Source organism: Branchiostoma floridae, chromosome 18 (genome assembly GCF_000003815.2).
Source record: "Branchiostoma floridae strain S238N-H82 chromosome 18, Bfl_VNyyK, whole genome shotgun sequence".
Lineage (NCBI taxonomy): Eukaryota > Metazoa > Chordata > Leptocardii > Amphioxiformes > Branchiostomatidae > Branchiostoma > Branchiostoma floridae.
Window position 1 is genome coordinate 2,300,752 of NC_049996.1, and position 15,649 is coordinate 2,316,400.

Below are 15,649 nucleotides of genomic sequence, written 5' to 3' on the forward strand. Positions count from 1 at the left end.
CAGTGACACTGAAGTGATCTGCAAGAAACAGGTCTTTTATACTCTAACTATGAATGAAGACAATTTCAGATGTCCAATAGGAAAGGTTGTAAGACAATTCAGACTGAAGACAATTTGGATTCCAAAGAAAACAAAGCTAAGCCAAAGTCAAGCTGAAGACAATTTGGATTTCAAAGGATATCAAGGCTAAGACACAGTTAATGCAAATGAGTCAATTAGCTCCTGTTGTTTTAGTTACAGGAGCTAAAAGTTTTGTTGGTGGGGGGGGGGGGGGGTAGTGCTATGTCCCAAGTGCCGGAAAGTTCCATGCGTAGCCCCCCTTTTCTGTTGAGGGTGGGATTGTATATTCTCTCATATATGGCCTCTCTAACTCCCCGTTCAAACCAGCGGGCTTCATGGTCTAGGATGTCGGTAGATTGGAGGTTGAAGGAATGTCCTTGGTTGTGTTGTGAATGTCCTTTCTTGCAGATCACTTCAGTGTCACTGACGAAGGAAAGTGGATTCTTTCCGAAACGTCTGACCATTTCAAAACCATATCCAGTTGCTTGAGTAACTATTTTTGGCGTATCTTATTACCTGGATGTCTAACCTACATCGACGTATTCTAAAGGATGAATCCGTTTGAACTTTGATTGACCTATGGTGAAGGTTCATAGAACTGGTTGTAAACTGTTGCTCAAGTGGCTGAATGGCTAGGCGAGCGGATGCGAGATTGAGAGGTCACAAGTTTCTGGCATTGCTGGCTATAGATATTGTGTCCTTTGAAAACTTACAGAACTTTCCTTACACCACCCAGGTGTAAAAATGGGTAGTACTACCTGACTTCAGTTGGTGAGGTGAAAGGCAGTGGAAAAAGAGGGATGGGCTCCACCTTCCGATACCGTACCCTTAGGACACAGTGGATAACAACACAATGCCCCTAGGGCTATGCATGAGACTACATGACTTTTGTACCTTTTATGAGACATGTATATATGGTGTAGCAATTAGTAATCCTCCTTCTAAACTACAGGACCAGGAGTTTATTTAATACATTTGTATTTATTCAGTTTTAACACATTTTGTAAAAGGATTGACATAACTGGTGACTATCACCTTTGCAAGATATCAATTCAGAGACCAGACTGTAAGGTTTGATCCACTCGCACCGGGAAGGATCCCAGGCCTGCTTTTTTTCAAAAAGTGCGGTGGGTTCTTTAATGTGCTCAATAGGTGTGGCTATCCCCAGATATGGGACCTCCATTTAGCATCTTATCCGAGGGACAGCCATAGCCGAAGCTAGGTACTCATTTTTTACCTGAGTAAGTGAGGAAAGTTGTGCTAAGTGCTTTTTCCAAGGCTCAAGATCAGTGACATCATGGCAGGTTTCAAACTTGCGACCTCTTGGGCCTGAGCCCAAAGGGCTAATTACGCCACAGGCCTAGAGTCTAAGTTCTTGTCCACCCATTGGTGTTCTGAACTATATTTTACTATCAACTTTGTACAATACAGTCCATTGATTTCACGTTACAACTTAAAGAGATTCAGCCACACCTTGAACACAATAAAGATCTAACCGCACCCGATGATAAGAGTCCCATAAAGTATGCCAGCAACAAAGTTATCAAAATCCGGGCTCTTAGACAGCTCTTAGCAATAATCTTTGTTAATTAGTTGGGTAGACGCAGGCATTTGTCAACCTTATAAATCATACAGAAGCAAACTATGTAGCATACTGCTGAGTCTCTTAGTTTTAGATATGATGGTTACTGTATGTTTGAATCCAAGCTACACTGTTGGATAGAGATATCTGAATCCTGGCTAATACTAGTTATTACGAGGTACCGATATAGAAAATTCAGGTCCAGCTACGGTCCAGGTCCAGAGGATCAGGTTCACTGGACCTAATTGTTTCTGAAAGTTGAACGTGAAAACTTGTGGGCAATTCTCAAAACACTTTGCTACAAAGGAATCTTTTTGGTGGAGTATCATTATAGTTTAATTTACACTGACCTGTCCCTCTTGGTACCCAGGGTTCGGCTGACCGCTGTCTGCCATGGTCTCGTCTTTGTCGTCGCTCGCTAACAGGTCCTCGCAACTCACAGCATGGCTGTTACCCAGGTGCGCAAACCTGCAACAAATCACAAAACAACATATGACCTTCATGTGTAAGGTATATGAACAAGTTGGCTCACCTCTGAGGTGTTGCCAAAAAAAAAGGAATACTCTGTCTCGTAAGGGTGGGCAATGGTACAATGTACTGGTACTCAAGTTTTTTTCTTGTTGGACTGATCCAAAAACCAGGTTTTGTAAAACATTATAGGGGATGAGGAAAAAAGAAGGGACGAGTGATATCGTCTATAATTTGCTCCATAGTCATAAATGCAGGCAACAGCATTTTTTCAATGAGAACAAGTCATAGACTACATTGGCAGGGGTTTGGAACTTACTGGTTCAAGAAAATAACAAGAGCAAAGTAGAGTAGAGTTTATAGCTATACAAATTTCCTGTATTGGTACCCACTGTCAAACTGTACAAGACAGTGACAATCTCTACATTCATTTTTGTAAAGGCAACTGGCAAATGTGACCACTTTTGCAATTTTGCTTGTCCCTTGTTTTTCCCCATTAACACAAGCATTAAGAATCCTGTCTATAGTGACCACCTCTACACAAAGACCAGATCTTATCAGTCCCCTGAGTGGTCTTCTTGGGCAGTTTTTGGCCATGCTTATACAGTTAAGTCATGGATGAATCACATAAAACTTGTTTTTTTTTTTCATTTTTGCTTAGCAATATCCACCTTAAGCAAGCAACACCTTTATCAAAATGTTACCCTCAGCAATAATTTCTTTTTTATTGCGCAATTGTGTGCAGAGTATAAATTTTACAGAATACCTTTCAAAATCATGTTTGCAGTATGACCAAAAAAAGATACTGCAAGAAGATTGTCGGTCGTAAATGTTGGTTCTTTATAAAAACAAGCTCATAAAAACGAAAAAAATTCTGTGATTCTAATAATCAGTTCTTCGTGTTACATGTAACGTTATTAGTTGCTTCCAAAAGCACCACCCCATGCTTCAACCTTAAACCTGTTAAGGCCACTTTCGTGATGCAAAAATCAAAATGGTTTAATTCGTTTTGACTTGCAATTTCCGACTGTACATGATTTGCATGCGCATTTCGTGTACGTGATGCAAACTTGGACCACAGCTCAAGCCATTTAGTTTGTTGGAACAAGGCCTTTTTGCAACAAACATGTGTTTTAGTAGTACTAAAAAATCTCTCCAACTGAGGTCGTTACGATCCTGCAAAGCCTTGTACTTTTGCATCTTGCTCTTTTGACTTGCACAAACAGCTGTCTCACTGAAGCCAAAGGTCCGAAAAAAATGGACCTGCAAGTTGGTGGACAGGATTTTGGACCGATTAGAAAATAAGCTGATTACATCGGCAGCCGCTCATAAGTTTGGGGGTTTACCGGTCAGATAAACTATCAAGAGCAAAGTGGAGTATTTCATGAATTTTATGTACCGAAACCATCCCGAGAGGTGGTTCGGAAAAATCCAGATAGAATCCGTTTTGGAGCATTCATACTCCAGCTTGGCATTAATTAATCCAGCTTGGCTTATACATATCAAAATTGATAAAACCGTTTTGATTCTTGCATCATGTTCAGGGCCTAATGGTAATAAGGTAACTGCTTGGCACCACATTTGTACGTAGTGTATGCATGCGGTTAGGAAGCACGGAGAAGGTATACGGTAAATGCCTTTCTTCCGTCATCATTGGCTGATTCTTGCTGATTTCTTGCCGAAGGTCTTCAATTCTTCAACACTGAAAATCATTTAACAACGTTTTATAGATGCTTTTGGTCTTAAATATCTGGCTAACCTGGATGCCAGCCATTTTAACTTTCGTACAGTGTCACTCTCTCTGTAACTTTCTGACCAACAGAGAGAGCATACTAAATATAAAAAGGCTAGCATCTAGGCTAACACCTAAAAGTAACAAACATGCACGGTATCATAATCATTGTGTTGATTCTTAACATATTTCCCATAAAAATAAACTGCAATGTACCTCTCCCCTATCCAATACTATTTTCCCCTTGGACTGGACTTACAACTACTACAGACAGTGGCTTGCACAGACTGGTAGCCAACCTTGCAGACCAACTCCTGACCACACTGATGACAAACTGACCACAAAAAGATAACGAGATGAACAGTGTAAAAATTGTAAACGCTGAAGCCAGTCATATTTCTAATTGACTAGTGATAATTTAAGTAAGAAAAAGATGTCACAAGGTTAACAACATTAGATTGCTCCACTTGAGTGAACAAATTTCACCACTTTTACGACAATAGGAACTTTCAAAGTGTGTCAAAGTTCAGGTGCTACGGTATACAACCATCTTTGACACATTTGTAGCACATAAAAATTTTGTGGAGCAATGTGTGCTCTAAATTAGCCCAATTCTGTTGGGAAGACAACCAAGGAATATGACCCATGTGGACAAAATGGCAAACGACGTTCAGAAATGACCACCTGGCAAGCTATACGGCTTACTTAGCAACTGACGCAACTGAGGACAAAATAAATATATGTAACGTTGCAGTAACCATTATTGTAGTACATTGTACCATAAAGTACCACGATCCTTGCATCATCTTGTTTATCCCATAACATAGAAGAGCAGTAAATGCTGAAAGCAAAGCTGAATAATATTGACAATGTGATGTGCTGTTCTTCTGTCCATCTGTTGTAACCCTTGCTGAGTCACAGGCTTTTGGCCTAACATGCGTTCTAAAAATGATCAGAAATTGGACCCTCAGGATGCCAAAAGACACCCCTTACCCTGGGGAGCAGATTCTCTGACAAGCATAAAATTCTGATTGACAAGGGATAGTACTAGGTCACATGAAACTTGTCTGAGAATAACTTTGCTGTATGTATTCCACAAAATGCACGCAGGAAATAGTGTTTCAGAGAGATACGAATTTCAAATTTTTGCGGGAGGTCTTCCCCACTGAAAAACTCCATTAAATTTAATCATAGAAAACTTTTAAACGAATCTACAGTAACTGTTACTGTAGTACCACGAAGTGCAACAAACCGTACAGCCTACTGTTTATCCCACAACACAAAAACAAGCAGTAAAACGTCTAATGTACGGAAAACAAGTCCAATATGTTACCAAAAAAAAGGACGATAACTAGATAAACGACATCTACCATTGCGCCTTCTGGCGTACGAATCTCGGGAAGCGGGGCACGAAGTCTAAAGTCAGACGCAGCGGCTCCATTTCCTCATACGTGTTCGCTGCGGCTTGGACTACAACGAACAAAGAGCGACGTACGCAAGTCGTCTTTATTCCCGCGGCTTACAGGTGCTCTCCGCTAAGCTTTAAGAGGCCCTAAATCAGCCAACTTTGAGATAGCATTGACGCCCAAGTGGTAGACTTTACCACAGACAGAGCACACATTGCAACACACTAACCAAGATAAGGGTAATCAAAAACTTTTAAAAAACTATTAAATCATCAGCTCTAAGCCAATCATAGGCTACCAAGCCTCGGACAAGGGTGCGACATTGTGTCAAAATTTCAACACTGTACCACCATGTTTCTGTTACTACCATATACCACAATAAGACCAACAAAAGGTATCCATTAATTTTGTTGACCTAGAAACTTAAGATAAAAGTTCCGGTGCTTTAGACAGTTTCCTTAGGTGTCATTCTTGAGTTGGGGTGGTATATTGACAGTTCTTATTGTGAATTTTTTTCCATGTATTTCCTTGTATTTCTAGGTACTGTTTGCAGGTGCATTTCCAGGTAGTGATAAATATTGACAGATTTTTTCTAGGTTTTAGGTATTTACCAGGTCAAGTGCACTGATAAGAATCTCTTTTCTTTGTTACTATTTTGTAATAAACCAAACTGTTTAGGTTTTAGATGGGGGTGGGGGACATTGATATACATGTACCTTACTAAGATTACAGTATCACTGTCAGCATACTTTGTTTATATAAATTATGACTCTCCACATATTGGTTCAGAATCATGTGATGGTGGAAAATGCTTGCTTTGCTTTGTAAGTCTTTGTCTGTATTTACTATCCAAGTGGAATGGACAAAATAGCATTGATGCTAGTTTGTAAACATCTAAGAGGAAGTTTAGAAAGTTCATCAAATCCACTTTTTTGGGATCTTTACTTTTTGATTTCATGATAGCTGCCTTTTCCTTTTCAAAACCATCTAGTATGAGGCTTTTTCAGAATTCTAAAAGACCCTTACCTTCATGCAAGCTGTATATTTCCTGCTATACACTATTGCTCCCTTCAAGTTGGTTGCATCATATGCTCATGATCATTGACTCACAGACCACTACTGTACCAGCACCTTCTGCTGCACTTTTATCAACTCCTGCTAGGAGGCATTGCTGACACATGTGCAATCGTAAGTTTGGAGACTGTTTACATATAGGTTACCTGATTGTTGCACCAAGATTTCAACACAAACAATAGCTCAATGCTATATAGTCCATGGGCCAGCACCCCAAATTTCACATATCGGTACCCTCCGGGGTGGCAAATTCTCCTTGTTATTTTTGAATAGTAGAAGGCCTGTGGCATGTATTTTGACGTGATAGCCATTCTGGTATGGTAGCTTTCTACCGGCTATCACCCTTCAAACCTATCACCACCTAAATGATCTGGAAATTTCGTGTCTTCAATAAGGGGGAGGGGCAAAAAATTAAACATCAATATTTTTCCACGAAAATTCACAGGCTGGTAGAACCTGCTAAGAGGATCATAAAAATATCAATTGATTTTTGATATTGTGATTCAACACGAAATTATGACCACTTAAATCATATTTTTTGGTGATTTTCTGGTGAAAAATATATACTTTACTTTCCAATATCGTTCATTTAGTCACATTACCTATGGAGCCTTGCCTGATGAGTTAGACTTACCGTACGTATCCTTCTCTGCATATTAAGCTTTAAATGATCGAAATCCATCAATGAAATCCGGAGATATGAATGTGTGAAGAATGACACATCTGCCAGCTTATAGTGACAATATCGTTGCTAAGGCCGTTGCTAAGGAGGTTTCAGATCGTACTCCACAACAAAACTGATGCAAAGAACTTACTTTTCTGTAGTATTTTACTCTGATTACATCAGTAGAAGTACAAGGAATCGTGTTAAAATGTTTAACATGTAACAGATGCAGAAATGTGTTTTTTTTACGTCATTTCTTTCAGAATCGTTAGCAAAACTGTTGCTACGGCCGTTGCTAAGGGTGTACTCTGTCATGTTTCAAGCCAAAACAGCAGAGAGTCAAGTTCTCTGACGCGTGATTTTGCTCCTGTCATCTTGTAAATCATACTTAACTGTGAAAAATATCATAATTGATTGGAAATGTTAATTTGGGCTGTACATGGGGGTTATAAGGATACCTGAAAATGAATTACCTTGATTTCACACATTTTTTTTACAAATCTTTTGCTCATTTTCGTCATTTAGTAGATACCTTACTAAAATTCACAGCATATATCTAGTATGTCGTACACAATGAAAAAGGCTCTGCATGGGGGTTACCAGGGCACCACATATGTGACACACTGTGTGGATGCAGGACTGCGTCATGCATATTAAAAATGTAATATAGAAACAAGACCATAACAAAAGGTCAAGAACAAGGCTACTCTGGGATGAATACAAGTATATTGTACTTTTCTTGATCAATGATGGTATACATTATAAAGGAGGTTATATCGACATATATAGGCATATCTAGACATGTCTATATAACCTCATTGACTATATACATGTATCAGGTACAGTGCAGGTTTGCTGCGTTGGACAAACTGCAACACACTTAGTCTAATGGTGTGTTATTATGCCTGACCATTCATTTGTTAACATAAGGGCAAACCAAAAACAAAGTCTATAACAAAATTTTCATGTATGGAGACCAGTTAGAATGGAGCAGTGTAATATCTGGTGTAAAACGTAGCTAACTGAAGATTCTGGCAGGCTTGTAAAACTTGACACACTGGATACAAAACTACCGATGCCTTTTTCTACACTGCTGTAAATATTACAAAACTTACAACCTACAAGTTTCCATATGTGCATGTGCCTAGAACTAGGATGGTCTCCAATGCCTAAGGGAATTTTCTTTGTCATTGAGCCTGTAGGCTCCTTCTCATTTAAATGTCGGAATCGCCTTGATATGGAGCAAATTATAGACAACATCACTGGTTCCTTCATTTTTCCACAACCCCTGTAATGTTTTACAAAAGATGCACAACAACATTCGTATTGGTTGATGGCTTACAAGATTATTATAGCCACAGGTGGGATTTCACCCCCTAAAATATTGCTGTTGCCTGAGAAGAAACGAAGAATTCAAATGGTAGCCAAAAATGTAACAATTCTGTTCCCAGAATGATAGTTCGTTAGGTGAAACTAGCTGTCCAGGCATTCTGACCGATCACGTCATATGGCTACTGCCACTGATCTTGGAGGCTGTGTGAGGTGGTTCATGTCTGTCGCCAGATTAACGTTACCACCACGAGTACGATGGTTGTCACGGTTATATTATCCACGTATAAGACTAGAAATGATCGTTTTTGTGACGCTGTACAGTTTTTCTGGCTTTTTAAAGAAACAAGAAAGAATTGTTGACCGTCATTTGTATCCCACCTTGCTTAACAAAATGTTGTACAGAAATGACTGTAACAAACGTTACCATTGTTCGATGCTGTCTAAGCTTTCTTTTTGACCTGGTGTAAAAAAGCCCACTTTTTAAATGTTCCTCTGAGGGACGTCCACTTATACCTAAATGATGTAGTCAATAAGGTGAGTCATTTCGAAGAAAACAGGGTAAAGTCTCATTGTAACAAACGATTTGAGGCCTTAGGTTTTTGCCAGTTCGAAAAAATTGAAGTCTTCAAACATTACAACAAGATGACTGTAGTCAATATGTTAGTGTATACATATTTCACAGTGCCTGCCATGCAAGAACATAACGTCCTTGGTCGGAATGAACTGACATTTTGAATCAAGTGTGGAAGTCACAAGTCGGACTTCCTCTAGTTTAACGTTGGGCATGTCTGAGATACTGGTCAGAGGGAACGTTCATACATACATTAGATATTTCATACAATGTAAGAAAATGGGCATGTCTCCTGTCAGAAAGGAGGTGATGTGACTTGTGTGTTACCGAAAGGTGTTGCGATTGTCCTAATGTTGGAAGGTCATTAGTCTGTGGCACTGTGGTAAAGGTCACCACTTCTCTGACCACAACACCAAAGGCTTTTTAGTCTCACATGTCTTCATCGGGTTAAAACAAGAAATTGTTCCATGATTTGGCATCTTCCTATTTTTGTCTTGCATTACCTGCTTGTTTTGTCTGTTGGGCTATTCTACAGCCCTTATGCCTCCATATGACTGTAGGCCTTCAATGGTATAGACTCCATGTTTTTCATAACATACTGTCTTATGTAAGTCTTCATTGATACTATCAATTTTGCAGCAGTTGGAACACTGCTTTTCCCCCACCTACTTGCATGAGCTTTTGCATTTATTTCTTGATACAGCAGAAGCCGCTTAATTGCACATCCCATTTGCCAGCATATTTTGTGCAATTATTCGCATGGTGCCATAATGCGACGTTATCCAGCCGGACTGCAAATTTAAAGGTTTGGGATTTGGGGATTCCGTGAAATTAACTAGAACTATTCAAAACTATCGGTAAATATAGTCGACGCTTGTGTTCCTTTGTGACCATGCCCTTCTTCTCAAACATCTTGTACGTAGATAATAAACATCTTTTGTACTTTTATAAAGACTACAGTAGAAGCCAGTTAATCGTACAATGTATTACCGCACACTTCTGTTAATTGCACGGAATCACAAAATCCCGAACTGATGCGGTCCAGCTGGATAACTTCGCATATCATTGCACCACACGGTTAATTGGCAAATGGGGTGTGCAATTAAGCTTCTACTGTATTTCACAGTCCTTGCTTGATTTCCAATGATGTATTTGCATCTGTAAGTAGCAACGACTATAGCTGCAGTACAGTGCACCAGTCAGAATTGCCCTGAGGATTGTGACAGACGATCACCGAAATGGGGTGAAAATAAAACAAGGGTTGTGGAATAAAAGACCTGTATCTTATTTGTCAATACAGAGCCCTTCTCATTATTGTGACCACATGAAGTTTACACGATGGTTTATGTGTGGTTTTCACTGCTATACCAAAGTCTCCATAACTTACCTCCTCTCAGTACCCGATTTATCATGGTCCCAAACCCCCCAAAAGCCGCCAATACCCTGATCTGGCTCGTCTTCTGTGTGGCCCAATAAGACAACAAGTAATATTTCTTCATTAAGTAGATTTTCCTTTTTCCATCAACAATAATACATACACCAGGTGCATTTACTTCAATGTAAAGAGGAAGCATGGGAGGTATTACACCTTAGAAATGACTAAAATTCTGAGAGATTAAAACTCTGCTTTTAGTCAATCAGGTAACCCCCTATCACATCCTCTCAAATCTAATCCAATCCTCTTTATCCTCACCTGATGGACTGTAAAAGGAAGGATCCCATTTCCTATGTGGAAATACAAAACTTCTTCACATCTTCATTTATTATATTAATTTAGATCTATGAGGGTAGCCATCGTAATTTCAGTAATTTTCGGCAATAAATTGTTTGATTTTTAAGGGCCTCTTAGGGCGGCCCAGGCCTCAATAACGGAAACACTCGAGGGTTTATCATATGGCTGTTTATAGTTCCACATACCTATCACAAAGGATACTCAATTTGGCCGACTTCGATCTTCCGACCTCAGCATAGTATGCCTGGTTTCTCATACAATCATATTTTTGAAGGTGCTCATATGTACAAATTAAAGTGAAAAAGACTGTCACAATTCTATCAAGATAAGAGTAGCAAAATTATGTGTCAGAGAACTTGATCAAGAAAAGTACAATATACTTGTGTTCATCCCAGAGTAGCCTTGTTCTTGACCTTTTTTGTGGTCTTGTTTCTAGATAAATTTTCAATATGCATGACACAGTCCTGCAGCTACGTATCCTGTGTATTAAAGGGGCATTCCACTTCACACGGGAGTGTTATTTTCCGATAGATATTAATTTTAGGAAGTAATAAATGCATACGTCTTCACAATATATGATAAAGTACCCAATTGCTTCACGTGCCTCAAAAGCATTCAGTCTTCTACCAAACTCTCCAAGTACCCTCTAATTGAATTAATCCTATGGCTGAATACAATGCAAAACTTTTAGGTGAGGTTACAAAGCTAATTTCAGGATTGCTAAGAAATCTCGCCTTGTTATGTGTTCTTTGCTATCTTATGAGCAATTTGCATCCAAAAATGCACGATAAACAAAGTGTCTATGCGTATAGGGAATGCATGTGTAGGGTCTGCATGGGTTTACTGAGTGTCATATTGTTTTCCAAAACACATATCGCGCAAATTATCCCAAGGTGAAATCCACAAAATTTGGCTGATTATACTATTCATTGACACATTATCTATTGGAAAACACCACCCCCTTTTGGAGTAGAATGCCCCTTTAAACGGTGTCACATATGTGGTGCCCTGGTAACCCCCATGCAGAGCCTTTTTCATTGTGTACGACATACTAGATATACGCTGTGAATTTTAGTAAGGTATCTTCTAAATGACGAAAAAGAGCAAAAGATTTGTAAAAAAATGTGTGAAATCAAGGTAATTCATTTTCAGGTATCCTTATAACCCCCATGTAGAGCACAAATTAACATTTCCAATCAATTATGATATTTTTCACAGTTAAGTATGATTTATAAGATGACAGGAGCAAAATCACGCGTCAGAGAACTTGACTGAGACTCTGCTGTTTTGGCTTGAAACATGACAGAGTACACCCTTAGCAACGGCCTTAGCAACAGTTTTGCTAACGATTCTGAAAGAAATGACGTAAAAAAACACATTTCCGCATCTGTTACATGTTAAACATTTTAACACGATTCCTTGTACTCCTACTGATGTAATCAGAGTAAAATACTACAGAAAAGTAAGTTCTTTGCATCAGTTTTGTTGTGGAGTACGATCTGAAACCTCCTCAACAACAGCCTTAGCAACGGCCTTAGCAACGATATTGTCACTATAAGCTGGCAGATGTGTCATTCTTCACACATTCATATCTCCGGATTTCATTGATGGATTTCGATCATTTAAAGCTTAATATGCAGAGAAAGATACGTACGGTAAGTCTAACTCATCAGGCAAGGCCCCATAGGTAATGTGACTAAATGAAAGATATTGGAAAGTAAAGTATATATTTTTCACCAGAAAATCACCAAAAAATATGATTTTAGGCAGTCATAATTTCGTGTTGAATCACAATATCAAAAATCAATTGATATTTTTATGATCCTCTTAGCAGGTTCTACCAGCCTGTGAATTTTCGTGGAAAAATATTGATGTTAAATTTTTTGCCCCTCCCCCTTGTTGAAGACACGAAATTTCCAGATCATTTAGGTGGTGATAGGTTTGAAGGGTGATAGCCGGTAGAAAGCTACCATACCAGAATGGCTATCACATCAAAATATATGCCACAGGCCTTCTACTATTCAAAAATAACAAGGAGAATTTGCCACCTCGGAGGTACCGATTTTTCCTCTGGCCCATGGACTAATAACAATAACTGATGATTAAGCTGATGAGTAAAAGCGAAACAAAAGAATTAACAAGTTCCATAATATTTTTGCATAATATACATGACTGTAGCAACCTGTTGAAACTAATTCTAGCCAAGCAAAATTTTTGTACTATAGTACTAGTAGCTGAAAATATTTGTCGCTGTGCTGATACTTATGAAATATTACACTTTCTACTGTACTCAATCCAAAGAACATTTGGCTACAAATATGAATTCAAGACAATAAAACACTTGACAACCAAGACACAGAGTTTGAACTTTGAGACAAAATAGATCTATTCTTCAATGTTGTCTTAACAGATTGGACAACTAAAAACCCCTTTGTAACATCATTCATTATAAAAAAAACCATTGTAATCATAGTGACAACAATCCTTGGCAGATTAAAACAAAGGCTAAATTGGGAGTCATTATGTCTATTTCATCTATGCCTGATTTAGTTTGAAACTATTTCTTACCTTAGTCATGGTTCTGCACAACTGGTCTGTAATATACTGTTCTGAAAACAACAAATAAATGTAGGTTCTTAAAAAGAATGTACCTAGTAAAAGTAATACAGCAACACATTCTAAAGGGAGACAATGAAGCAGCAGAACTATTCAGGGCCGTATTTGTAAAAACCCAAATGGCTTTGATACATTTGTAGAAATCGTGACCGCTATCGCTGTCGCCACAAAAGCTTTAGAGCCCTTTGGCAAGGACGATAGGCGGTACTTGAACACCACTGTTACTCTACTCCCCCTTTTCTTTTCAAGATTCGTCCTCGAATCTCCGAGATCGATATCCCTGTGTGGCACATCTTAGCCTGTTACTCACAGTGTGGCACATCCGCTAGCCTGTTACTCACTGTGTGGCACATTTCTAGCCTGTTACTCACAGGGCCGGCGTGGGAACCAATGTAGAAATTGAGAGGGGCGAGTAACAACAGAAAGAAACAAACATGCCGACACCGGGGATCGAACCTGGGGCAGCGGATTACAAATCGTGACCGCTATCGCTGTCGCCACAAAAGCTCTAGAGCCCTTGGGCAAGGACGATAGGCAGTACTTGAACACCACTGTTACACATTAACGAAAGTTAGACATCCAGGCGATAAGATACACAAGATAATGGTTACTCAAGCAATTGCAACTTCCAAATTTTATCCAGTTGTTTCATCTTGCTCACCCTGTCCTTGGTGCTAATTGGTCCCCAAAGGTCTGGTCTGAAAACAAACAAACGTGGGAACACCTTGTATGTACAATCTCCAAGCAGATCTTTCTGGAATGGCAAGATAGTATACGGGCTGCAACAGTACCCCTTGGCCAATGACGCTGTACGGTGTTGGCCAATGGATAATGTTTCCACTTGTCGTTACTATCTTGCTAACCAAAATATCTAGCCCAGGAGATAACTAGTAGGTCAACATGGTTAAAAGAAGATTTTACAGGGTTTCCAATGTCTCCAAGCAGAAGTATCAGCTGGATGAAGAAAAAGAGAAGAATTGGGGCAAATAGGGACAAAGAAGTTGCCATGGGCTTTCAGTCTTTTGCAGTCTATTCAGTTCACTCCTAGGCCAATTAACTTCTCCTAGGCTTTTATTCCTAACTTGGAAAAAGTCCCCTATACTATTTGACCAGGCAGGAGTCTGGTAGGGACTAGGTTGCCACCATTTTGGTTATAATTTGAGGTCACTGAGATGACATTTTTGTGATTGTTATAGTGAATAGGGGTCATGTGATCCGCCTTAAGTCCGATCGTTGACACCATGGTTGCCATGTTGTGTAACAAAAGTTCCCCGGTTAGAGTTACACAACTTACACAACTGCGTCCCTTTAACTGACAAACTGAGCTGTTCATACTACGCTAGGTAGTACTATCCGCAAGAGTTTATGCCCAATTACAAGTGATTGATGTTGTTTTTTACAAGCAGGGTACGCTATCTTGCCATCAGCAGATTAGATAACTAATTGATATTCAAATTAGTAGGTAAAAGCACAAATGGATATGTAAATTAATCCTTTGTCTTCCACCTGCTTTTTGTTTGCAAGTGCATCACTGTGTCATCAACTGTACGATTGTTTGTATCACACTCACAGACTTCATGGCATATGTTAACAGGACGTAACAAAATCTAATAATAAGGACAGTATCTAGGTTATGTCAAAAATCTGTATATGATCATGTACCAATATGTAGCATGAACAACTAAGGAAACAGAAATTGGTTTAAAATTGGTAAAAAAACATCAACAACTAATTATTTCAAAAGAGCATTACACTGAAACTATACTAGAAGTAGAACAACACTTGACGTGTTTATTTTAATACAGGTAGCGGAGGGTGGGTCAAACATGTAAATGTTTATTTAGTTATGTCAACTTTTAAGGTACAATAATGTTTGCTTTGCTAAGTTACAGAAAGAAATTGCGAGATCTTGACCAAATTATGTTAATTATCTTACTCATTTCTCGAGCAAAATTAATATATCTAAAAGGCCTACCCAAAATGAGACATAAAAGATCTTTCCTAGTGACTCTAGGCCGAAATTTTTGACAAAGAACGACACAAAAAAACATGAAATCAACACGGTAATTTGTAAACAAAATTAACCTAAAATTCGAACATGTTCGACTGTACTTTAGCAACAGAATATGACAATTGAAAGAAACTATACTGCTTCTACGTCTCTTTTATAACCTAAAAAGTAAACTGTCATCAAGTAGATACATGACTGATGTTCTTATTTTCTTTTTAAAAGAATTTTCCAGATTTATGTCATCATCACCTTGGTCGGAAGCCGGAAGTGGGGGAGGGGGGTGTGGAGGAATTTTCTCATTTCAAACCCCAAAATAACATCTAACCCAGGAAAAATTGACATCCCACTATAGATCTAGATTTTATATGCTTTAAGAAATACTGAATGATCATTTTCAAGGG

The 15,649-nt window shown here is 38.9% G+C and overlaps 1 protein-coding gene across 11 annotated transcripts in view; it reads right to left on the bottom strand.

Annotated features, from left to right (window-relative positions):
• The window catches only part of LOC118405237 (anion exchange protein 2-like), a 52,872-nt gene that overhangs the window by 37,117 nt on the left and 106 nt on the right, over positions 1 to 15,649 (bottom strand). For 6 of the 11 annotated variants that reach the window (XM_035804622.1, XM_035804619.1, XM_035804621.1 and 3 more), the window contains exons 1-2: positions 5,213 to 5,312; positions 1,993 to 2,110 (exon numbers count right to left, since the gene is read on the bottom strand). In XM_035804622.1, the coding sequence (XP_035660515.1) occupies positions 1,993 to 2,110; positions 5,213 to 5,283 (189 nt within the window). In that variant the 5' untranslated portion in view covers positions 5,284 to 5,312. Of the gene's footprint in view, positions 1 to 1,992; positions 2,111 to 3,747; positions 3,813 to 5,212; positions 5,313 to 13,189; positions 13,231 to 13,898; positions 13,936 to 15,649 lie in introns of those variants that run through there. The other 5 variants (XM_035804624.1, XM_035804623.1, XM_035804630.1 and 2 more) reach the window with 5 other exon arrangements.